Source organism: Thamnophis sirtalis, unplaced genomic scaffold (assembly GCF_051295495.1).
Source record: "Thamnophis sirtalis isolate CommonGarterSnake01/CBP01778 unplaced genomic scaffold, rThaSir2_p1.2 scaffold_15, whole genome shotgun sequence".
In the NCBI taxonomy this organism is placed as follows: domain Eukaryota; kingdom Metazoa; phylum Chordata; class Lepidosauria; order Squamata; family Natricidae; genus Thamnophis; species Thamnophis sirtalis.
Genome location: NW_028261395.1, coordinates 46787068 through 46812698, shown reverse-complemented (window position 1 = coordinate 46812698; position 25631 = coordinate 46787068). Strand labels below are relative to the sequence as shown.

At 44.0% G+C, this 25631-nt stretch overlaps 2 protein-coding genes across 2 annotated transcripts in view; both read left to right on the top strand.

Moving 5' to 3' along the window:
* Nucleotides 1–25631, top strand: part of LOC106556719 (espin) — a 43211-nt gene that overhangs the window by 14274 nt on the left and 3306 nt on the right. Inside the window, exons 6-11 of the mRNA XM_087701959.1 lie at nucleotides 4368–4575; nucleotides 5817–6088; nucleotides 10546–10698; nucleotides 12437–12629; nucleotides 17712–17857; nucleotides 19254–19529. Of these exons, the coding sequence (XP_087558085.1) occupies nucleotides 4368–4575; nucleotides 5817–6088; nucleotides 10546–10698; nucleotides 12437–12629; nucleotides 17712–17857; nucleotides 19254–19529 (1248 nt within the window). The remainder of the gene's footprint in view (nucleotides 1–4367; nucleotides 4576–5816; nucleotides 6089–10545; nucleotides 10699–12436; nucleotides 12630–17711; nucleotides 17858–19253; nucleotides 19530–25631) is intronic.
* On the top strand, nucleotides 21216–23459 carry LOC148042622 (espin-like protein). Its single transcript, XM_087701960.1, has one exon. The coding sequence runs from the start codon at nucleotides 21216–21218 to the stop codon at nucleotides 22926–22928; it is 1713 nt and encodes a 570-aa protein (XP_087558086.1). The 3' UTR covers nucleotides 22929–23459.

The window sequence follows — 25631 nt, the reverse complement described above, 5'->3', positions numbered from 1 at the left end:
TGTAATCGCAACCCCCCCAAAATTAAGTGTTCCAGTCTTTAAGTGAGGCACCTCTAATTTTACCTTGTTTTGCCCTGGTCGTTCAGCGAATCCGTCTGTCTGTCTGTCTGTCTGTCTCTTTCTATCTATCTATCTATCTATCTATCTATCTATCTATCTATCTATCTATCTATCTATCTATCTATCTATCTATCTATCTATCTATCTATCTATCATCTATCTATATGCATCTATCTATCTATCTATCTATCTATCTATCTATCTATCTATCTATCTATCTATCTATCCATGTATCCATCCATCCATGTCTGTCTGTCTGCCTGCCTGCTATTCTGTCTGTCTGTCTGTCTGTCTGTCTGTCTGTCTGTCTGTCTGTCTATCTATCTATCTATCTATCTATCTATCTATCTATCTATCTATCTATCTATCTATCTATCTATCTATCTATCTATCATCTATCCACGTATCCATCCATCCATGTCTGTCTGTCTGTCTGTCTGTCTGTCTGTCTGTCTATCTATCTATCTATCTATCTATCTATCTATCTATCTATCTATCTATCTATCTATCTATCATGTCTCTATATTTATCTATCATCTATCTATCATATATTGTCTAAGATAGAAAGAGAGAGACAGACAGAGAGAGAGAGAGAGATATGATAGATAGATAGATAGATAGATAGATAGATAGATGATAGATAGATAGATAGATAGATAGATAGATGATAGATGCCATTTAAATTATCGTATTATTTTTCTCTGTTTTCCATTTAAGTTTTCGTTTGTTGCATTGCTTTTAAATCTTTTTGTTCTTGTATATATTTTTATGTGTTTTCTATGTCTGTTCTGGCACCGATTGTTAACATTTCCATTCCTCCTTTATTTCTTCCTTTCTCTTCCTTTCCTTTCTTCTTCTCACCCCACTTTCTGTTCCATTTATCTTCTTCCCTTGTTCTTTTTTCCTCCTCTTTTTTTTTGTCCTTTAAAAACAAAAACACGTCTTTTCTGTCCCCCATTGTTGATTTATTTTCTCCTCTTATGACTGTCCTGTTTTTTCTTTCCCTCTTTTTGCTCTGTTTTTTTTCATTCCCTCCCGTTTCTCATCGCTGTTTTATTTCTAATTTTTTTAACCTATGGGTTATGTTGTATTTTTCATTCCCATTTATTTTCCGTTTCTCCTGTTATTTCTTCCCCCCCCCCCATGCTTTCCTTCCCTCTGTTTCCTCCTCTCCTCTCCTGTTGCATTAAACAACTCCAGAAAAATAACTATCGCCACAATTTAAAAAAAAAACCGGTCTTCCACAGAAGCTGGGACAAGGCCACGGATGCCCTGGTCACGTACGAAGACCGCGTGGTACGTGGCTTCCTTCCATGCAATCATCTATCATGTCTCTCTAGATTCATCTATTCTATCTATCTTCTATCTGTCTGTCTGTCTGTCTCTATATTTATCTATCATCTGTCTGTCTGCCTGTCTTTCTTTCCGTCTATCTATCATGTCTATATCTCTCTATCCATCTATCTATCTATCTATCTATCTATCTCTATCTATCTATCTATCATCTATCTATCTATCTATCTATCTATCTATCTATCTATCTATCTATCTATCTACCATCTATCTATCTCCATCTATCTCTATCTCTATCTATCTATCTATCTATCTATCTATCTATCTATCTATCTATCTATCTATCTATCTATCTATCTCTATCTATCTATCTATCTATCTATCTATCTATCTATCTATCATCTACCTACCTACCTACCTACCTACCTACCTACCTACCTACCTACCTACCTACCTACTTATCTATCTATCTGTCTATCTGTCTATCTGTCTATCTGTCTATCTGTCTATCTGTCTATCTGTCTATCTGTCTATCTGTCTATCTGTCTATCTGTCTATCTATCTACCATCATCTTATATTTATCTCTCATCTATGTCTATCTATATCTATCTATATCTATTTATCATCTATATCTATCTTGTGTATATTTAATATTTATATTTATTCATCGATCTTCTATCTATTCATCTTCCATTTATCTCTTTCTGTCTCTATCTATTTATCTATTTATCTATTTATATCTATATATCTTTATCTATCTATCTATCTATCTATCTATCTATCTATCTATCTATCTATCTATCTATCTATCTATCTATCTATCTATCTACCATCTATCTATCTCCATCTATCTCTATCTCTATCTATCTATCTATCTATCTATCTATCTATCTATCTATCTATCTATCTATCTATCTATCTATCTATCTACCATCTATCTATCTTATATTTCTCTCTCATCTATGTCTGTCTATCTATATCTATCTATATATATCTATTTATCATCTATATCTATCTTGTGTATATTTAATATTTATATTTATTCATCTACTATCTATTCATCTTCTGTTTATCTCTCTATGTCTCTATCTATTTATATCTATATCTATATCTATCTATATCTATCTATCTATCTATCTATCTATCTATCTATCTATCTATCTATCTCTCCCTCCCTCCCTCTCTCTCTCTCTCTCTCTCTCATCTATCTATCTATTTACCTATCCATCCCGTGGTACCTGCCGTGGCTTCCTTGCGTGCAGCCACTAAATGTTGCCTTGCAAACCAATGGCATTGATCCTCACTCACCTAAAACCAACCGACGACATTTCCTTGTCTTTTTTTAATTTAATTTTAAATTTCACATGGGTGATTTATTTATCTTTTTCTCGGCCGTTTCCCATGCCAGCCGGCAGTCTGCATCTCCCATTCTCCCATGTTTCTGGCCCGTTTATTTCAGAGAGGGCGGGGGGGAAATTGCTTTTTGAAAGCTCCCCAATGCCAGGGGGAATTCACCGGCTGTTGGTTACCCTGGGCACCGGGTGTAAATCCTGCCAGGGCGCCTGTGATGTCGCGCAGCCCCCAGGGAGGTAAATGAACCTGTTATTTTACGCTGGATGTTGGTTGAGCTTCGGGCTGCGACAGAAGGAGAGAAGTCCTTTCCCCCCCACCCCCCGGACATCATGGGCAATGTAAGAGGGGGTCCCTGGGTGGGTGGGTGCCCTTTTAAGGGGGTGCGATCTGCAGGAACGACTTGGGGACCCAGGAAGGGAGGGAGGGAGGGAGGGAGGAAGGAAGGAAGGAAGGAAGGAAGGAAGGAAGGAAGGAAGGAAGGAAGGAAGGAAGGACAAGATGTAATGGACAGAAACTAATCAAGGGGTGAAGCAATCTAGAATTAAGGAGAAATTTCCTGACAGTGAGAACAATTAATCAGTGGAACTGCTTGCCACCAGAAGTTGTGGATGCTCCAACGCTGGAGGTTTTCAAGAAGAGACTGTCTGAAATGGTCTAGGGTCTCCTGCTTGGGCAGGGGGTTGGACTAGAAGACCTCCAAGGTCCCCTCCAGCTCTATTCTGATAGATTGATGGAAATGGTCTAGGGTCTCCTGCTTGAGCAGGGGGTTGGACTAGAAGACCTCCAAGGTCTCATCTAGCTCTATGTTTCTATCATTCTGAGAGAGATAAGATATATGATCGACAGAGAGATGGAGAGAAGGAAGGAAGGAAGGGGAAAGGAGGGGGAGGGAGGGTGGGAGGGAGGGAAGAAGGAAGGAAGGAAGGAAGGAAGGAAGGAAGGAAGGAAGGAAGGAAGGAAGGAAGGAAGGAAGGAAGGAAGGAAGGAAGGAAGGAGAAGATATAATGGACAGAAACTAATCAAGGAGTGGAGCAACTTAGAACCGAGGAGAAATTTCCTGAACAGTGAGAACAATGAACCAGTGGAACAGCTGGCCACCAGAAATTGTGAGTGCTCCATCACTGGAGGTCTTCAAGAAGAGAGTGGACAGCCATTGGACCAGAATGGACTAGGCTGGTCTCCTGTTTGAGTAGGGGGTTGGACTAGAAGACCTCGGTGAAGAATTCAAACCAAAGTAGAAAATCTTAGAAGGGAAGGGATCCGGGAGGTCATCTAGTCCAACCCCCTGCCCGGTAAAAGAACCCAGACCAAAGCACAGAATCTTAAAACGGAAGGGATCTGGGAGGTCATCTACTCCAACCCCAACCCCCTACAGAGTTCCAGCCAGGCAGAAAGTGACATCCCCATGTCTCTTCTCCCCCCCCAAATTCCCCACTCAACTCTTTCTTCGAAAAGATTCTCCGAACAAAAAACTCTCGAAGGCCGGTCTTCCTCTCCCGAAAATTTTGGGGGTGGCGGTGTGGAGGGTGGGGGGGCAGGGCAGAAAGTCCAGGATGAGTTTAACCATGATTTGCTTGGAGGGTTCTGGGTTCGAGTGAAACCAACCTCCTGCTTCCTCTGAACGGCTCCCTTTAACCCTTCGTTCTCCCCCCCCCCGTAGAGCGTGGAACATCGGGTGCTGTCCCGAGATCCCTCGGCCGACATGGAACTCAAACAGCCGGATTCCGGCCTCTCCTCGCCCCACACCACCGCCTCGGCGCCCCAGACTCATTTCGACATGGGGTCTCCGAGCAGCATCTTCTCCAACTACGACTCCTCGCACTCGAGCCAATCCAGCACGGGAGAGAAGAGGAATTACACGGGGCCGCGTAAGCAACCTTTCGATGCGCCATTCCTCAAGATCTGAAGCTCTGGCCCCCACTGGTGCCGCTTCCAGGGCGTCGCACGGTTGATTTGCCGGGACGACGTAAATCGCTGGGTGGTGCCCTTTCCAATCGATCGATTGCAAAAAATCCCTTCCAAAATTACCAGAAGTGGCGAGAGCCAACCTTTTTAAGGAAGGGTGGGTGGGCATACCGCGCCTTTCTCCATGCAACGGCCCCCGACCCCCACCACCCCCACTGCTCTGCCAGTGCAGGCTGGGAATGAGGGGTGTTGTAGTCCAGCCAGGGCATCCGATTGGGGGAAAAGGTTGGCGTGGGTTTAGGCAGCCACTCTTAAAACAGCACGTGTTAAACCAAAATGCAGCAGGCCGCTTTCTGTAAACTCACCCGAATGCATTCTCTTCTTCTCAAGCAGAGCTCCCACGAGCATGTGCAAAGTGCATTTTAGAAACGAGATCTTGGAGGGGAGGGAGGGGTGGGATTTTCCCAAATGGGGCTGGCAAGAATAACGCCTCCTTCTCGCCCTTCGAAGCAACAGCCTGTCACCCAACTCGTAGAGTTCCTTTGCAAGCTGCTCTACCGGTTGAATATCAACCAATTCTTCTTTTTTTTTTAAAAGTTTTTTTATTGTGTTATTAATGAAGAACACACACACGCAAAGATCATCTTTCATTACATCTTGCAGAAAGCGTATCCATTGGTTATACAGGTACATTTCGTGCGTTGCTTCCGCAATCCCATATATTTCATTCAGTTTAAATTGTACATTTTAGAATTTATATATTTTACTATCACCTATGCCACCATTTTCATTGAATAAGATTTTAGGGACACAGCCACCTACTGGCATTATTTCTTTTTTTCCAGTCTCAATAAATCTGCCGTAACTTTACACACGCTTCTGTACCATTTTATTTTTGCTAGTAAAACACACCTGCGTGTATCGTTAAATATTGTCCATTAACATTTCTTTGTTATTGTTTTTTTTTTAATTAAAAATTTTTTTTTAAAATTTTGTTACTTAAACAACACATGCCCACACCAGTGGGAGGGGGGGCGAAATATCAAAACACAGAGAAGACAAAAAGAACAAAAAACAAGGCAGGGAAAAAAAGGAAAAACAAAAGAAGAAAAAAGAGGGGGGAAAAACACAGGTATATATTATAAAAAAGTATATCAACCAATTCTTCTTCTTCTTCCTCCCCCCCGCCCCATTTTTGTTCCAGGGGTCCCTGAAACGGCACTCACCGATATGCAGACTTATATGGACATGCTAAACCCAGAGATGGCCCCAGGGCCCGCAAAGCCAGGGGGCCAAACTTCTCCACCCCCACCCCCCAGTTTCCCGGCGCCTTCTCCCCCCTCCCGCCCGCAGGGTCTCCCCCCACCCCCGGGCTACCCGGCCCCCCACCCCCCCGAAATGCCCCACACCGCCGAGATTTACGTCCAAGCCAAAAACAACCTTCGACACGTCGACAGTGAGACGCTCAAACAGGAGGTAAGGCATTAAGGTGGGAGGGGCTGCGGGGGGATTCTGGGACTTGAAATCCCCCTCCTGTTTTCAAATGGCCACGTTTGAGAAACAGGTCCTCCACTTACGACCCAAACTGAGCCTGGAATGTTCGTTGCTAAGCGGGAAGCTTGCGGGAGTCTTCCACCATTTTAGGCCTTTCTTGCCACCGTTGTTAAGCGAATCACTGCCGTTGTTAGGACACACCCGTCGTTGAGTGAGTCATTGACTTCGCAAAAGGGGGTTGCGCGACCCCGGGATGCTGCGACCGTCATAAATGTATGGGTCAGCGGCCACGAGTCTAAATTTTGACCTGTAAGGGTGGGAAACCGTCATAAGTCCGATTTCTTTCGGTGCCAGGGTAACTGAACCGCCAGTAAACAGTTGTAAATCGTTTGGGGGGGGGTTTCCCTTGAGGTTGGGCAGTTCCAGGTTGCGCAAAAGCAAAGAGACCGGACAGTCATGAGGTCTGGAATGGATCTCCTGCTTGAGAAGGGGGTTGGGCTAGATGACCTCCAAGGTCCCTGTGGATTCCGTAATGCGAGATCCGCTAATCAGTGGTTTCCTCCGGATAATTGTGGCTGCTCCATCGTTGGAGGTTTTTGAGACGAGACGGGACAGCCGTGGGGCAGAACGGTATGGGGGGGGGATCTCTTGCTTGAGCCGCGGGTTGGTCTAGATGACCTCTGGGCACACTTCCAGTTCTGTGACTCTGCTAAAGTAGGAAAGTCCTTTTAAAGGAATCAGCCTTGCCCCTGTCTGTCTGTCTGTCTGTCCGTCCAGACCTGTTTGTAACCTTTGCCACTTTCCTAACTCTTTACGCCATTTTACGGACTTTGAATTTTGCGTTTTTTTTTCTCGCGCGACACACTCTCGCCATCCCGACGCCGGAGATGGGAGGTTGGACTTTGCCTGGGTGTGTGCAAGGCAGAACTCGCCCAGGATCCGAACCCAGGTCTCTTTGGGGGGGCGAAGAGGGGAGGGGATGGATGGGGGGAGGGAGGGAGGGAGGGATCCAGAATTCCCCTCCTGCGAAAATCTTTTGGGATTTTCCCACGGCTCGGCGGAGCCAAACAGAGAGAGAGAGAGAGAGAGAGAGAGAGAGAGAGAGAGATGGACAGGTAGGTGCACGCTAGGCACCCCACAGGGCTGCCATTGGTCCTCCCATCCAGGTGATGTCACAAGGAGGGGGGGCCCAGCGGGGTGTGTGTGTGTTGCTAATGGACTCGAAGGTCCCTGTAACCGGAGAGGGCGGCTCACCTGTCGCAGGTGTGCCAAAGGCAGAGATCAGGTGTCTTGCGGCTTTCCAGGCAGCTGGAAAAGGCAACCCAGAAGGGGCCGTTGCTCTCCTGCCCAGGTAAGAAAGCCTGAAACAGCAGAATTATTCTTATTTCTTTTAAAGAAATATATATATAGGTATATTCTTTCTGGCTCAGAGATTCAAAAGAGACGCAAACTTTGGAAAACCAAGCAGAAGCAAGACAGGAAAAAAAATACATTATTTCTCTTGGAGGCCCCCCCGTTGCACTTTTTTTTAGTTTTGCCTGGGATTAGAACGAGGGGGGGAAAAACATTTTTGGGGCGGTGGGAGCGGATTTGTGCGAAAATGGAAGGGTTGGAGCAAAGCAGAAATAATTCGCCAATAAAGGCAATTGCGGAGTGCGTTTTATCCAGTCCCTTTCTTCTGGGAAAAAAAATACACTTTGGTACGTGGGGCTTTTGAAAAGCAGTTTTTATCAAAATATATATATATTTTAAAAACTGCTTTTCAATATATATGTGTGTGTGTGTGTGTGTGTGTGTGTGTTTTATTTGTGCTGATAAATAAATAAAGGGAGACTAGTATAGATCTATTTCAAGCTATTTAGCTCTCGTCAGCTAGCCATACCCTTCCTGGGATTTGAACCTGGGCTATATTACATATTAGGCAGACTTCTTAGCCATTAGGCCACAGGCTCTTATCCGTTATATATATATATTGCAACACAAATATAACAAGGCAACATTAAAAAAAATGGCTTTCTGCCTGGAGGGCTCCCGGGGTGAGCCGATAGACAGAAAAGGGAAGCCATAGACTCCCTCCCATATTCGGGCATACCAGGGGTTGTGACACAATACCTACATATATATATATAAATTATCTAGTTTTCGTACTTGGCCCAAAGTATTTTTTTAAAAACAAAAACTTGGACGGTTTGTGTGTCTTTTGCAAAGAAAAAAAGAAGAAAGGAAGAGGAAGGAAAAAGGGAGCGAGGAAGGGAGGGAGACGGAGGGCTGAATGCAAATGGCAGCTGAAAACACCGTGAATTTTACCCCCAGTTTGGCTTAGTTTCCCGGCAAAGGCTACCAAATGCAGAATGAGTGTGCAAGCTCCCCACTTTTTCACTAGTGTTCACTATGATTACAGCTAGTCTTCAACTTATAACCGTTTGTTCAGTCGCCGACGTTTCAGCGGCACTGAAGAAAAGTGACTAAGGTTTCCACATATATGACCATCATCACGGCTGCAAATACGGACATTTGGCCGCTGACTCATATTTATGACGGTTGCAGAGTCCCGTGGGTCACGTGATCCACTTTTGCGACCTGCGGACAGGGGAAACCCATCGGCTTAAACAACTGCGTGATTCACTTAACAACCGGAGCAAGAAAGGTTGCAAAGGGGAGCGAAACTCACTTAACGACGCCTCTCGCTTAGCTTGAGCTCCGTTAGTCCTAACTCTTTGGAGCCAGAGAACACGACAACTTGGAGACAGGTGGACTTTAACTCCCAGAATTCCCCGGGAAATGTTGCCTAGTGGTCAGAGCTGGGCTGGATTCCTACATGGGAGGTGGAGGGGGCTGGTGTGTCTGCGCGTGAATTATGTGGGGGGGGGGGGGTTGTGGGGTCTCCTTTCCCCCTGGGTGCAAAGGAGAATAAAGGACTCTCTTGCCTTCCTTGGGGCCCTGGGCCTCAGTGCGAATTGTGCTGAAAAGGCAAAACCGAAGGAATCAAGGGCAGAAAAAATTGCTTTCTGATAACAGGTGGTGGAATTTGGCCCTGCGTGTGGAGAGGAAGGGCCTTCCCAGATAGGTTGTAAACTTTTCTCTAATAACGCTTTACGTAGAGGTGTAGAGAGATTGAGGGAAAGAGAGAGAGAGAGAGATTAAGAGAGACAGTGAGTGAGAGAAAGATGAGAGAGGGAAAGAGAGAGAGAGGGAGGGAGGGATTTTGTACGGGATTATATAAACTACAGAAGGGAAAAGAGAAAATCAGAAAGGGAGGAAAATATGAAAAGATAAGAAGTGGAAAGCAGTACAAGACAGGAAAGAAGGAAGGAAGGAAGGAAAGAAAGAAAGAAAGAAAGAGAGGGAGGCACAGAAGAAAGGAGATGGGAATGAGGAAGAAGGAAAAGAAAGAAAGAGGGAGGAAGGAAGGAAGGAAGGAAGGAAGGAAGGAAGGAAGGAAAAGAAAGAAGAGAAGCAGGGAAGGAAGGAGATGGGAATGAGGAAGAAGAAAAAGAAAGAGGAAGGAAGGAAGGAAGAAAGAAAGAAAGAAGTGGGAAGCAGTGTACAAAGGAAGAAGATGGGAATGAGGAAGGAAGAAGGAAAGAAAGAGAAAGAAAGGGAGGGAGGGAGAGAAGGAAGGCGATGGGAATGAGGAAGAAGGAGAAGAAAGAAAGAGGAAGGAAAGAAGGAAGGAAAAGAGAGGAGAGAAGCAGGGAAAGGAGGAGATGGGAATGAGGAAGATGAAAAAGAAAGAGGAAGGAAGGAAGGAAGGAAGAAAGAAAGAAAGAAAGAAAGAAAGAAGTGGGAAGCAGTGTACAAAGGAAGGAGATGGGAATGAGGAAGGAAGAAGGAAAGAAAGGAAAGAAAGGAAAGAAAGGGAGGGAGGGAGAGAAGGAAGGCGATGGGAATGAGGAAGAAGGAGAAGAAAGAGGAAGGAAGAAAGAAAGAGGGAAGCAGGGAAGGAAGGAAGGAGATGGGGATGAGGAAGGAAGAAGGAAAGAAAGGAAGGAAGGAAAGGAAAGAAAGAGGGAAGCAGGGAAGGAAGGAGATGGGAATGAGGAAGGAAGAAGGAAAGAGAAAGAAAGAAAGGAAAGAAAGAAAGAAAGAAAGAAAGAAAAGAAAGAGGAAGGGAGGGAGGGAAGGAAGGAGATGGGAATGAGGAAGAAGGAAAAGGAAGGAAGAAAGAAAGAAAGAAAGAAAGAAAGAAAGAAAGAAAGAAAGAAAGAAAGAAAGAAAGAAAGAAGAGGGAAGCAGGGCAGGAAGGAAGGTGATGGGAATGAGGAAGGAAGAAGGAAAAAAGAAAGGAAGGAAAGAAAGAGAGGGAGGGAGGAAAGGGAGGAAGATGTAAAATGTATATATAAAAAAAGCCATTTGATGTAAATCTTGCCAACTGCCAAAGTCGGTCTCCCTCCTGGCATCCGGGATCCAACTTAACAAAGCTGATTTATTTTTTTTAGCTCACCTGCCAACAACTACAACGGACGGATTCCAGCAGGAGATCCAGAAGATTCAGCAAACAGCCGAGTACGGGGGATTACTACAAGCATCTGGACAGCGGCGGAGGTGGAGAGCAGAACAGGAGAACGTCCAGGATGGCCCACAGCGAGGAGGTGAGAATCCATTTGTGGGGGATCCAGTCAGAACCATGGGCTCCATTTGAGTTTTTCCCCAACCTGGCAATGGTTAGATAAGAGGCAGCTGAGCCCTTAGAAGAAAAAGGGGACATGGGAAGCACCTCAGAAGGGACCCTCCCTAGTGTCTTTGGAGGTAAAGAGGAGGGGGCAGAAATATGGTAATGGTCTGTGGGGAAGACCTTGAGAGACGGGAGGAAGAGATGCAGACTAGACAAATAATCAGATAAGAGGCAGCTGAGCGCACAGATGGGAAAGGGTGGGTGGGAAGCATCTCAGAAGGGACCCTCCCTAGTGTTTTGGCCTGTAAAGAGGAGGGGGCAGAAATATTGTAAGGGTCTGTGGGAATGGCCTTGGGAGAAGACAGAAGGAAGAGATGCAGACTAGGCAATGGTTAGAGAAGAGACAGCTGAGCCCCCCCCCCTCCCCAGAAGGAAAGGGGTGGGTGGGAAACATCTCAGAAGGGACCCTCCCTAGTGTCTTTGGAGGTAAAGAGGAGGGGGCAGAAATATGGTAATGGTCTGTGGGGAAGACCTCGAGAGACAGGAGGAAGAGCTGCAGACTAGACAAATAATCAGATAAGAGGCAGCTGAACCCTTAGAAGAAATAGGGGTGTGGGAATCAGAAGGGACCCTCCCTAGTTTCCTTGGCTGCAAAGAGGAGGGGGCAGAAATATTGTAAGGGTCTGTGGGAATGGCCTTGGGAGAAGACAGAAGGAAGAGACGCAGACTAGGCAAATAATCAGATAAGAGGCAGCTGAGCCCCCTCCCTCCCCAGAAGGAAAGGGGTGGGTGGGAAACATGTCAGAAGGGACCCTCCCTAGTGTCTTTGGAGGTAAAGAGGAGGGGACAGAAATATGGTAATGGTCTTTGGGAATGGCCGTGGCAGACAGGAGGAAGAGAAGCACACAAGGCAACATTCAGATAAGAGGCAGCTGAGCCCACGGATGGAAAAGGGGGATGGGAAGCATCTCAGAAGGGACCCTCTCTAGTGTTTTGGCCTGTAAAGAGGAGGGGGCAGAAATATTGTAAGGGTCTGTGGGAATGGCCTTGGGAGAAGACAGAAGGAAGAGACGCAGACGCAGACTAGGCAATGGTTAGAGAAGAGACAGCTGAGCCCCCACCCCACCCCCCCGAAGGAAAGGGGTGGGTGGGAAACATCTCAGAAGGGACCCTCCCTAGTGCCTTTGGAGGTAAAGAGGAGGGGGCAGAAATATGGTAATGGTCTGTGGGGAAGACCTCGAGAGACAGGAGGAAGAGATGCAGACAAGACAAATAATCAGATAAGAGGCAGCTGAGCCCACAGGTGGAAAAGGAGCGTGGGAAGCATCTCAGAAGGGACCCTCCCTAGCGTCTTAGGTTGTAAACACGAGAGAGTGGGGGGAAAGTCTAACTTTCAGACTTGTGAAACTCTCTCAATGCCACCTTACAATAAAGTCACAACTCATCCTTTCAGGACTACCTCGCAAGGCTGATAGCGGGTTAGATAGATAGATAGATAGATAGATAGATAGATAGATAGATAGATAGATAGATAGATAGATAGATAGATAGATAGATAGATAGATAGATAGATAGATAGATAGATAGAAGCAGATGACTTGAAATCCCAGCTTTGAGATGGGACCTTGGTTGGTTACATGGGTGGGAAACATTTGGGGTGGGGGTCCTTTTCATTGCTGATCTTTTCTTTTCATGCCCCCCCCTCACCCTCCCAGGCTTCGCTTCTCTCCAGCGAGAAAGTGCACAACGGAAGCGTGGGGGAGAAGACGCCCACCGGAGGTGCCCCTCCTCCTCCTCCCCCTCCCCCACTCCCCGAGGGGGGCTGCTCCCCACCTCCCCCTCCTCCCCTCCCTGCGGAGCACACCCCCCCCTCAACCGGCCAGCGGAGGTCCTCCTCTTCCACCGGAAGTAAGTCTTTTCCCTGCGGACCCTCCCCGCCCCCCACTCAAAATTTGCGTTCCTTAGAAGCAGTTCTGGGTGCAAATTCAGCCATGAAAGGTCCTGAACTCGCGACTCATTTCGTTTGGTGAAAGTTCGAAATTGCAGCGGCACTGGGGGAGGGGGGGGACAAAATGGCTTATGACCGGTCCTCAGCCTTATGACCACGGCAGCATCCCTGTGTCAAATTCTTCCCAGGCATTGTCAGGTAGACTGGTCCTAAGAAAGAGGCTCGGTTTTGTGTTTTCTGGAGGTTAATATTTGGTTTGGTTTTTCCGTCATTTGGTTTGGTTTCCAGGAACAGAAAGATGAGAAAATGTCTGTGGTTTTTTGTTTCTTTTAGGCTGGCTAAATCATCTTTCTGGGTTTTCCCCCCTTCTCTCTTTCTCTCTCTCTCTTTCTCTCTCTTTGGCCAAGCAGTCTTGAGATGCAAAAATCAGAGAAATTGTTGATGAAGGAAATTATGAGTTTCATTTTCTCAAAAAAACCACCTCTTGGCCAAACCAGAAAAATTACCATGTATTTGAGGTTAGAATCCTTACATGAAAATCTTTCTTTCTCCCTTTCTTTCTTTCTTTCTTTCTTTCTTTCTCCCTCTTTCTTTCTTTCTTTCTTTTCTTTCTTTCTTTTTCTTTCTTTCCTCCTTCCTTCCTCCCTTCCTTTTTTCTTTGTCATTGTCTTTCTTTCCCCTTCCTTTTTTCCTTCCTAACTTCTTCTTTCTTTTTTCTTTGTCTTATTGTCTTTCTTTCTTTCCCCTTCTTCCCTTCCTTTTTTCTTCCTTCCTTCCTAACTTCCTCTTTCTTTTTTCTTTGACTTATTCTTTCTTTCTTTCCCCTTCTTCCCTTCCTTTTTCTTCCTTCCTTCCTAACTTCCTCTTTCTTTTTTAATGTGTCTTATTGTCTTTCTTTCTTTCCCCTTCTTCCCTTCCTTTTTTCTTCCTTCCTTCCTTCCTTTCTTTTTTCTTTGACTTATTGTCTTTCTTTCTTTCCCCTTCTTCCCTTCCTTTTTTCTTCCTTCCTTCCTAACTTCCTCTTTCTTTTTTCTTTGACTTATTCTTTCTTTCTTTCCCCTTCTTCCCTTCCTTTTTCTTCCTTCCTTCCTAACTTCCTCTTTCTTTTTTAATGTGTCTTATTGTCTTTCTTTCTTTCCCCTTCTTCCCTTCCTTTTTTCTTCCTTCCTTCCTTCCTTTCTTTTTTCTTTGACTTATTGTCTTTCTTTCTTTCCCCTTCTTCCCTTCCTTTTTTCTTCCTTCCTTCCTAACTTCCTCTTTCTTTTTTAATGTGTCTTATTGTCTTTCTTTCTTTCCCCTTCTTCCCTTCCTTTTTCTTCCTTCCTTCCTAACTTCCTCTTTCTCTTTGACTTACTGTCTTATTGTCTTTCTTTCTTGCTTGCTTACTTTCTTACTTTCTTTCTCCCTCCTTTCCTTCCTTTCTCCTTCCTTCCTTCCTTCTGTCTTCCTTCCTTCTGTCCTTCTTCCTTCCATCTTTCTTCTTTCCTTCTTCCTTCCTTCCTTTTTTATTTCATTTATTTATTCATTCATTTTTGTTTGTTTGTTTTTCTTTGTTCTTTCTTGTTTCCCTTGTTTACTTCCTTTCTGTCTCCCTCCCTCATTTACAAAGGTTTTTGATTTGCATCCACCCACAAAAAAAGGGTTTAAAATTTGCATTGTTTCCCAGCTGGATCAGCCTGCCAAATTCCATGTTATCGTTTTAGGGAAATATACCTTCGGTCCTTGGGACACACAGCCCAGCTTCAGGAAAGCAGGTTTTTAAAAATGTTGTAAAAGAGACACATGGATAGTCCTCCACTTACGTCATTCAGGGACCGTTCAAAGTTATAACAGCCTTGAAAAAAGTGACTTAGGCCTGGTTTCACACTTATGACGCTTAGGACACCTGCAGGGGGTCAGGGGATCAAAATTTAGACTCCTGCCCACTGGCTCCAGTTGATGACGGTTGAAACCATCTTGCTGAGCACGGGAAATTCGGCTCCCAATAGTGGTTGTAAGTCAAGGATTACCTGCATTTTATTTTATATATTATTTCAATAATTTAATTTTATTTAATTATTCTGGCAGTTAGAGCAATTAATCAGTGGAACAACTGGCCTCCAGAAGTTGTGAAAGCTCAAACACTGGAAGTTTTTCAGAAGATGTTGGATAGCCCTTTGTCTGAAATGATGTAGGGTTTCCTGCCTGAGCAGGGGGTTGGACTAGAAGACCTCCAGGGTCCCTTCCAACTCTGTTATTCTGTTCTGTTCTGTTCTGTGTTCTGTTTTCTGTTCTATTCTATTTTCTATTCTATTCTATTCTATTCTATTCTATTCTATTTTCTACTCTAATCTATTTTCTCTTCTCTTCTATTTTCTATTCTATTCTGTTCTATTTTCTCTTCTCTTCTATTTTCTATTCTATTCTATTCTATTCTGTGTTCTATTTTCTATTCTATTCTATTTTCTATTCTATTTTCTATTCTATTCTATTTTCTATTCTATTCTATTTTCTATTCTATTCTATTTTCTATTCTATTCTATTTTCTATTCTATTCTATTCTATTCTGTGTTCTATTTTCTATTCTATTCTATTTTCTATTCTATTTTCTATTCTATTTTCTATTCTATTTTCTATTCTATTCTATTTTCTATTCTATTCTATTTTCTATTCTATTCTATTTTCTATTCTATTCTATTTTCTATTCTATTCTATTTTCTATTCTATTCTATTTTCTATTCTATTCTATTTTCTATTCTATTCTATTTTCTCTTCTCTTCTATTTTCTATTCTATTCTGTTCTATTTTCTCTTCTCCTCTATTTTCTATTCTATTCTATTCTATTCTGTGTTCTATTTTCTATTCTATTCTATTTTCTATTCTATTTTCTATTCTATTCTATTTTCTATTCTATTCTATTTTCTATTCTATTCTATTTTCTATTCTATTCTGTGTTCTATTTTCTATTCTATTCTATTTTCTATTCTATTTTCTATTCTATTCTATTTTCTATTCTATTCTATTTTCTATTCTATTCTATTTTCTATTCTATTCTATTCTGTGTTCTATTTTCTATTCTATTCTATTTTCTATTCTATTCTATTTTCTATTCTATTCTATTTTCTATTCTATTCTATTTTCTATTCTATTCTATTTTCTATTCTATTCTATTCTGTGTTCTATTTTCTATTCTATTCTATTTTCTATTCTATTCTATTTTCTATTCTATTCTATTTTGTGTTCTATTTTCTATTCTATTTTCTATTTTCTATTCTATTCTGTATTTTGTTTTCTATTCTATTCTATTTTGTATTCTATTCTTTTTTTAAAAAATTATTTATTTACAAACATGCAAAATACACACACAAAACTTAGGCGTACAACAACATTTACACAATACGATCCGAACAGGAACTTCCTGTTCTTGCTAATAGCAATTGCCAACCGATACAATTCTCCTTATATTACTTCCCCTTCTATTATATTTCATTTGCATTTCACCATTCTTAACCCTCTTATTTTACTCCTCTGTCTGCTATATTGGCTGATTACTTCTAGTAAGTTTAAACCTCTTGGATGCATATATATATGTGTGTTAATTCTCCTTAACTACTATTTTTGAGTTTTGTTATATTCCTTCATTGATCCTTGTTTCTTTCCTCCATCCACCTATACCATTTATCCCATATCTGGTAGAATTCTGTTTCTTTTTTTCCCTGGATTTCTTTGGTTAATTTATCCATTTCGGCACAATCCACAACCTTTCTTATTATTTCATCTTCGCTTGGGATTAATTTGTTTTTTCCATTTTTGAGCGAAGGCAATCCTCGCTGCCGTAATTATATGTAAAATTAAATACTGGATTTCTTTTTTTATATTTTGTAGTCATTATTCCTAGTATTCCCATCTATTTTGACTCCTGTTATCGCCTCTAGCCAATTTTTGATCCTTTTCCAAAATTTTTTAGCCTTCTCACAAGTCCACCATAAGTGGTAATATGTTCCGTGTATTGATTCACATTTCCAACATTCTATTCTATTCTGTATTCTATTTTCTATTCTATTCTGTATTTTGTTTTCTATTTATTCTATTCTATTCTCTATTCTATTTTCTATTCTATTCTATTCTATATTTTGTTTTTTATTCTATTCTATTTTCTATTCTAGTCTATTCTATTCTATTCTGTATTCTATTTTCTATTCTATTCTATTCTGTATTTTGTTTTTTATTCTATTCTCTATTCTATTCTATTCTGTATTTTGTTTTTTATTCTATTCTCTATTCTATTCTATTCTGTATTTTGTTTTTTATTCTATTCTGTATTCTATTTTCTATTCTTCTATTCTATTCTATTCTGTATTTTGTTTTCTATTTATTCTTTTCTATTCTATTCCATTCTGTATTTTGTTTTTTATTCTATTCTATTCTGTATTTTGTTTTCTATTCTATTCTATTCTCTATTCTATTCTGTATTCTATTTTCTATTCTATTCTGTATTTTGTTTTTTATTCTATTCTATGCTGTATTCTATTCTATTCTACTCTATTCTATTCTGTATTTCGTTTTCTATTTATTCTATTCTATTCTGTATTCTTTTCTGTTCTATTCTATTCTGTATTTTGTTTTTTATTCTATTCTATTCTATTCTCTATTCTATTCTATTCTGTATTCTATTTTCTATTCTATTCTCTATTTTGTTTTCTATTCTATTCTCTATTCTATTCTCTTCTGTATTCTGTTTTCTATTCGATTCCATTTTCTATTCGCTCTTTATTTTATATTTTATTCTATTTATTTATTTTATTATATGATTTTTTTAATTTTTTATTTATTTGATTTCTCTACCTGCCCATCTCAGCAAACGAATCTGGGCAGCTCACCATTCTGAAACATGCATTGCATAGTAAAATCTTTCAAAACACTCGAAAGCGATGAAAACTGTAATTTGGATTTGCACAGCCAAGTTTCCCGCAGCCCTGTTCCTTCCTGTTTCCTTGCTTGAGTCCTTCCAAATGGTTCCCTGATGCCAACCCATGGCTCCCTTTCTCCTCCGGCCCCAACAGGCACCAAATCTTTCAACATGATGTCCCCAACGGCCGACAATTCGGAGCTGCTGGCCGAAATCAAAGCCGGGAAGAGTTTGAAGCCAACCCCACAAAGTAAGGGATTCACCACCATCTTCTCCGGCTGTGGCCAAGTGGGCGCCAGCGTAAGTTATGCCGGGAAACTGCGTCTCTCTTCATCCGGCTTCCTTTTATTTCTCTTCCTTGAAGTGCCTGAAGTGCAAATGGTTCCTTTGTTCGGGGACTGTCCGAAGTTACCTGGCTTCCACGGCTGAGGCAGGAAGGGGTCAGCTATATTTGCCACCTTATTTGTAAAAAATAGCTAGCGGCAGTTTAAGGAATGAATGAATGAGAAGAAAGAAAGAAAGAAAGAAAGAAAGAGAAAGAAAGAAAGAAGATAATAAGACAGAAAAAAAGAAAGAGGAAGAAAGGAAGGAAAGGAGAGAAGGGAGGGAGGAAGACAATAAGATAAAGAAAAAAGAGAAAGGAAGGAAGGAAGAAGGAAAGAAAAAAAGGAAAAAGGAAAAAAGAAAGGAAGGACAGAAGGAAGAAAAGGAGGGAGAAAGAAAGAAACTAAATAAGTAAGTAAGACAATAGGACAGTAAGACAAAGAAAAAAAGAAAGAGGAAGTTAGGAAGGAAGGAAGGAAGGAAGGAAGGAAGGAAGAAAGAAAAAAAAGCAAGTGAGGAAGGAAGGAAGAAGGAAAGAAAGAAGATAATAAGACAGAAAAAAAGAAAGAGGAAGAAAGGAAGGAAAGGAGAGAAGGGAGGGAGGAAGACAATAAGATAAAGAAAAAAGAGAAAGGAAGGAAGGAAGGAAGAAAGAAAAAAGGAAAAGGGAAAAAAGAAAGGAAGGACAGAAGGAAGAAAAGGAGGGAGAAAGAAAGAAACTAAATAAGTAAGTAAGACAATAGGACAGTAAGACAAAGAAAAAAAGAAAGAGGAAGTTGGAAAGGAAGGAAGGAAGGGGGGAAAAAGCAAGTGAGGAAGGAAGGAAGGAGGAAAGAAAGAAAGAAAGAAAGGAAGAGAAAGAAAGAAAGAAAGAACATAATAAGACAGAAAAAAAGAAAGAGGAAGGAAAGAAGGAAAGGAGAGAAGGGAGGGAAGAAGACAATAAGATAAAGAAAAAAGAGAAAGGAAGGAAGGATAGAAGGAAGAAAAGGAGGGAGAAAGAAACTAAGTAAGTAAGTAAGACAATAATACTGTAAGACAAAGAAAAAAAAGAGGAAGTTAGAAAGGAAGGAAGGAAGAGGAAGGAAGGAAGGAAGGAAGGAAGGAAGGAAGAAAAAAGCAAATGAGAAAGGAAGGAAGGAGGAAAGAAAGAAAGAAAGAAAGAAAGAAAGAAAGAAAGAAATGGCAGTCACATGACTGGAGAGAGGCAGTGGGGCTGCCCCCATCAGAACCTCAACTCCACGTCAAAAGTTCCTCACTAAGTCACTAAGTGGGCAGTTGAAAGTTGAGGAGCTACTTTCAAAGCTAGAATGATTTCCAAGCTCTTTTCTTTTGCTGACGTCTCCCCCCCCCTTCCCCCCACCCCCAATAGGTTGAGTTCCCTGCAGCTTCCTCGTCCCCCGCGGGAACACCAACGCCCCCCTCGACTCCCGAGGAAGCCTCCGGATTCAGGGCTTCCAGCTCGCCCAAGTTGGAGATCAACGGTTCCATGACCAGCCACTTTGGGGGCCCAAGTGGCCACGTGGACCTGGAGGGCCTGATCCCCACCCATGACGAGCAGGGGAGAGCCATCCCGGAGTGGAAACGCCAAGTGATGCTACGCAAGCTCCAGATGAAAATTCAGGAAGAGGAAGAGCAGAGACGCAAGGTAAATGGGCCGGACACAGGGTGTGTCTGTGTGCGTGCTCAGCATGGTGTGGCAGTGTGGCGTGCTGTGATGCGGTTTCCATGGTGTGCGGAACCTCACTCTGGGCCCCACCAAAGGAAAAACATAAACCCAGGTCTTGTCTTTAAAGGCAAGCGGTTGGGTCCAGTGGGAGCCCATCCTGGGGTCAAGATACGCTGGTTCCGTGGCCAGAGTGTTGATTCCTCTAACGTACACTTGTCTCCTCTGGGTTCTGTGGGGTCCTTGGTGGTCTCTGAGCTCGGTGGTTTTCTTGCAGACGTTTCATGACCCAGCTAGGGAACATCATCAGTGCTAGAAGGGAGAGGGGTGCAGAAAGGAGGAGGAGGACTGTGGGGTCCTTGGTGTTATCTAAGTTTGGTCGTTTGGTTGCAGATGTTTCATTATCCAGCTAGGTGACGTCATCAGTGCTAAAAGGTAGTGAGGTATGCAGGGAGGAGAAGGAGGAGGAAGAGGAGGGAGGAAGAGGAAGAGGACTGCGGGATCCTTGGTGCTCTCTGAGCTTGGTGGTTTTCTTGCAGACGTTTCATGATCCAACTAGGTAACGTCATCAGAACTGAGTGGGTTTACAGAAAGGAACTGTGGAGTCCTTGGTGCTCTCTGAGCTTGGTGGTTTTCGAGCAGTTTCATGACCCAACTAGGGAACATCATCAGTGCTAGAAGGGATTGGGGTTTGCAAGGAGGAAGAGGAGGAGGAGGAGGACTGTGGGGTCTGTGGTGTTCTCTGAGCTCGGTGGCTTTCTTGCAGGCGTTTCATGACCCAACTAGGGAACATCATCAGTGTTACAACTGAGTAGGGTTTGCAAAGAGGGGGAGGAGGAGGAGGAGGAGGAGGAGGAGGAGGACTGTGGGGTCCTTGGTGCTCTCTGACATTGGCAAGGCCCGTTGGACCATAAACGGAGATTCACAACTAAAAGGTCTTTTGCAGAACTTCAGGACAGTATGTAGAGAAAGTGGGGTCCTTCCTTCTAACGTATCTCTAGTTTGTGTGCGCTGCTCAGGCATGTTCACTGCATGGCTGATGTGCTGTGACCAACTCTGAAGCTCATTTAACCTGCACTATGGGCCAAGCGAGGACTGGTTTGTTGCACAGCAGTTGCGACGGTGAAAATGTCCGCCGTAGATATTCGGCGACTTCAAAATCTTTCCCACCAGATCACCAATTTGACCTGTGCATCTGACAGCTCTCTTCGACCTCCCCGTGGCCAGATACTGCAGGAATTAAAGGCCTTACATGACTGCTTCATGGTGTAACGTGTGAATGCATCTCGCGGCACCTGCCGTTCATGCCGTGGTGTCCTTCCGCGATTCTCTTGCATGCCTGTCCACCCGAGCAGAAAAATATTGCTCTTTCTCTCTCCCAATACGGCCGTCCAGTTTTCTACCCACCGTCTCCTGGCGGGCTGGTCCCGCCACAGGGAGTTTTTAGCCAAACTGCTCCGTTCTCATTACACCACAAAGTAACATGTAAGGCGAAGAGGGTGTGCAGAGTGCGGATGATGTAGTAGCCCGTCCTGAGGGACCCTCCTTGCCCTCTGGGTTGTGCTTTCTTTTTGTCTTGCGTAGCTACGATCTGGGAATTGCTACCCCCAGGAAGGCTGGCGGTACTCCCATGCTCACAACGCCATTTTGGGACCTTTCGGGGAACTGATGACCGAAGACGACATCCTCCGTATTGAGAAGCAAATCCAGAACCTCCAAGTCGTACACAAGGTGCAGAAAGTCGAGACCGAACTGGAACAGCTGGAACAGGAACTCCAGCAGCTGCTGCCGGTCTCAGCCGCCTTAGCGAAGGAACACTTCACCGTCAACCCCAAGTGCATGCACGGCCGGGCGGAGGACCTCCCCGGTTGGTGTAACAAGATCTCCATCCTCTTGAAAAGCATGTCCATCCTGCTGGCCACGCTGGGCGGCAAAGCCACCAGCCTGGCCGAAATGGTTACCACCGAAGCGTTACTGCAGAAGAGCAAAGACACCCAGGCACTCCCCTCCGCAGCGCCAACGTTCAACGACGGCCCAAGCCACATCGCCCGTTCTCAGTCGTTCAGCTGCACCCGGGAGGAAGTGGAGAAGGAGATCATGCAGTGGGGGGTGTCGGTGAAGAATCTGAAGGCCAACTACGAGGTCCATGTGCAGGCGCAGCTGATCAGCGAAGCAACCAACCGGGTGTACAGGAGGAAGCGCTCCCTGCCGGTGGAAACGGCCCAGTTCACTCTCGGGTGTGAGCCCATTTTAGAAGAAGACTACGTCATGGGCCTGGAGCCATTCACTGTCCTGGGAGATGAGGCGGTCTCTATCGGTGATCTGGAACCCCCTGTTCAGACATCCCATGTGCCTCTCCTGTACGAGGTGGGGCCCAGCCCGTTCCCCAGAGGAGACTCCTTCGCAGAAACCATGTTCAGCCCTGACCACATGACCAGGAGCCTCCCGGTGCAGACCGACCTGAGTTGCATCCAAGACTACATCGACCTGCGGAAGGAACGGATTGTCTACCTTTTCCTGGAGCACTGGAAGAGGTGGACCTTCACCGATTCGGGCAGAGAGGTCCAGCCAAGGAGGGTGACGGAGATGTCGGCTCCCGATTTGGAGGTAGACGGCCAAGTGTACAACCTGCCTGCGTTGACAGTCTCAGAGCCGAAACCCAGCGAGGACCACCAACTCCTGTACTTCATGAAGCAGCGCCAAGTGGTGGGCAAGCTGCTGACCCACTGGAGAAGCATCATCAGCCAGGTGCCCACCAGACAGATCCGCCGCCTGAGCCACGTCGACATTTTCTACTGGCCCGAACATTTTTTGCCGCACGTTGACGGCTCGCCGGTGGAATACGACAGCCTCACCTTGGACCTCTTCATGCTGGGTTACTTCCAGCTGCTGGAGATGGACATGAGCCGGGAGGAGCGCAAGTTCCGTCACCTGCTCTGCTACGAGATGTTTGACCATCTGGGCAGCCACAGCTGGGACCTCATCCGCCACTTTCACAAAGTGGTGATGGAGGAAGTGGAGGCCGGGAAGCGGGATTGGCTGGATGGCTTTGAGGACCTCAAGCAGAGGTTCTTCAGAGACGACCTGGTGGTGGACCACGGGACCACGCCCAGTGTGGATGTCCCGGCCGAAACCCTACATTCTCCCCCTATTCTCTCCCACCAGGAATCCTCTCAGTCCTTGGTCAGTAGCACCCAAGAGCCCCAAGAGCCCCCGTCCGTTGGAGACGAGCTAGCAGTGGTCCCAGCGTTAAAGAGTAGGGCGAATTCCATCCAGCTCATTTCAGAGCTTGGAGAATTCAACAACGATGACATTTGCCGCTACATAGACCGTAGCTTCTCATTTTGGAAAGAAAAGGAGGCCGAGATGTTTGACATCTGAGGGCCCAGCTCCCTGGGGTGGTTTGGAGAAGATCTTTGCAGAAGATAGCTTCTTAAACATGGGTCGGTTCAATCTGGAACCGGTCCTTCACCAGTCCAGAAGGTGACATTCACTGCGCTCCCAAATAATATTGATAAGAAGGTGCTCCTAGCTAGGACTTTGGCTGGTCTTGGTGGACCAAGCGAATGGATCACACAGTTCAGTCCCGTGCTGCACCCGATACTGAGGTCAACCAAGAACACCCCTAGAGTTCCAAGGCATATGTAGCGTTGCGGCCCCGTCTGAACTCACTCTTCATCTTTGTGATGTGCTCTTTGCACACATCGACAGAGCACATGTGGGACCTCTGTGCAAGTTGGGAGGGGGGGAGGGAAGCTAATCCACGTTGCTACCCAGTAGAAGGGGAAACAAATAGAAGTTGTGCTGAACAAGGACGCTTAGTTATTGGTGGAGACCAAGAAAGTTTGAAGCAGTTAAGGGCACAATCAGACAGGGAGGGTTTTTGGTCCAAACCAGATCCCGTATCTGTTTTAGTTTTTATTTTTTTAATCCATTTATGCCAGATGTGTAACACACTCAGTCCTCAACCAAACAGTGTACCTTAGCCATGTTGTGCAGATTCAACACACGGGATTAATGTATAGTGCGTAGAGTGTGTACGGACAAGCTTCCACATGTTAGGAAACTGACGTTTTGGGCCCTGTTGACACCAAAGGACAACAGTGCCTCGTCTGCATTTGCTCCGTGTCGATGTGCTCCACGCAACGTCGTTCAGTTGTCACAGTAGAGTTCAAGAGATTTTGCAGTGAACGGGGCGGACTTAAGAGTGGATGGTGCGCTAATGTAATTAATTTCAGAAATACTGATTATACTTCCCGTAATAGTTCCATCAATTCTCTTCCCGACACACCTCAAACACACACCCATTCCCTAGGAGGATGGTAGGATCCTGAAACAATCCACTTTGCGACAATCTTAACGCAAAGAGACAAATTAACATTGCTTTGCCCCCGAGTGTGCAATTTGTTGGCGTGTTACTTCTATCCCATCAGGGGTGCGATGGCTCCCTTTGCTGTGTGAGTTATTATGCAAGTTTTTCTAATTATTTTCTTATTATTATCGCTACTAAAAATAGGGGAACAACCTCAAATTAAATTGGGGAGCCGGTTTCATTTTGATGGAAATTTACTTTCCCCCCCCTCCCCACCGAAGTTTGTCTGAAGAAATAAAATATGTTGTGTGCAAAAGAAAAAAATGGGCATTTTTTTTTTGTGATTGCAGAGAGAGAGAGAGATAAAGGAACTAAAAGGCATCAGGATATTCTCATTTCTACGCCCTGAATTTGTTTAGACTTAAAACATCTTTATATTAGTTTCCATTCAACGATTGAAGAGCCAAACACTGCAGAAAAAATAATCTGAATAGTTAATTTTTGACCGTGACTTCCAAAAACAATGGAAGCGAATTTTAGTTGTTATGAATTCTCAGGGATAAAAAGTGACCGAATTTTAAAAAAAGCATCCTTTTTTGTCTAACCATAAACCTCAATGAAATTGATAGCTTTATCTCCATTTTAATAGCATTTACATAGAATTTAATAGCGTTTTAATTTAATTTACCATTGTACTAAATCATTGCGCAGCAAAATTTCAAAAATACCCAACATTTGAAGTTTTTTTTTTTTTAAAGTGAAATGGGGAGTCCAGCTTGCTTTAAAATAGCATTTTTACAACCTTAGCAATGTTAAGAGGTGTGGACTTCAACTCCCAGAATTCCCCAGCTCACGGATCAACCCGATTTTACACCGCCATTGTTAAGGGAACCCATGACTTACGGAGAGGCTGCAATGGTTACAAGTGTGCAAAATGGCTTTTGTGATGCACTGTGTCACTTTTGCTTTTGCAAAAGTGGTACAATTGGAAGGGACCCCCGGGAGGTCTTCTAGCCCAACCCCCCCCCGCTCGAGGCAACGGGGATGTGGATAAGCTAGAAAATCCACGTCATTTGAAAACGGATCACACCCTGAAAAAGTTACAGGAGAACGAGCTGCAGATAAATAAGGATTAAAAACAGATTTGGGCTGCCCAGGGGACCCCGAGAGGTCTTCTAGTCCAACCCCCTGCTCTGCTCCGCCACCCCAAGGAATTTGTTTCTAGCCCATCTCTAAAAAATAAACCCTCCACCTGATAAGAGAGATACCCTCCCCATTGAAAGATACTGCTACACAGGTAGTCCTCGACTCATGACAACGACGGGGACTAGAATTTCCCTTGCTAAGTGAGTGGCATCCCATGCTTCGACTTTGTGTGTGTGTGTACGTGTGTGTGTGTGCGTGCTGTGGCTGTTATGTGAATGGCTGCCGTGTTTAAGTGAATCCCGCAGTCGTTATGCGAATCCAGCTTCCCCGCGGACTTACCGGAAGCCGGCTGGGAAATCACAAATGGTAGCCATGCGACTCGGGTGATTGCAACGGTCGTAAATGCATCCCCCCCCCCCAAATTTGACCACGGGGATCATAAGGACGGTAAGTTCTCTTTTTTTTTTCCAGGGCTATTGCAAAGGCCGGTGAATGAATGGTTGTAAGTTAAGGACTGTTCTGTATTGTGTTGAGGTTGGCTATAATAAGAGAACGAGCCTAACTGTGTTTAATTTCACCCCCTTGTTCTTCTGCAGAGCAGGGAGGTGTTTGTCTGAATCCAAATT

Bases quoted from the DNA above. Each gene is read 5' to 3' on its own strand.
- LOC148042622 (XM_087701960.1), top strand. From the start codon at position 21,216: ATGACCGAAGACGACATCCTCCGTATTGAGAAGCAAATCCAGAACCTC.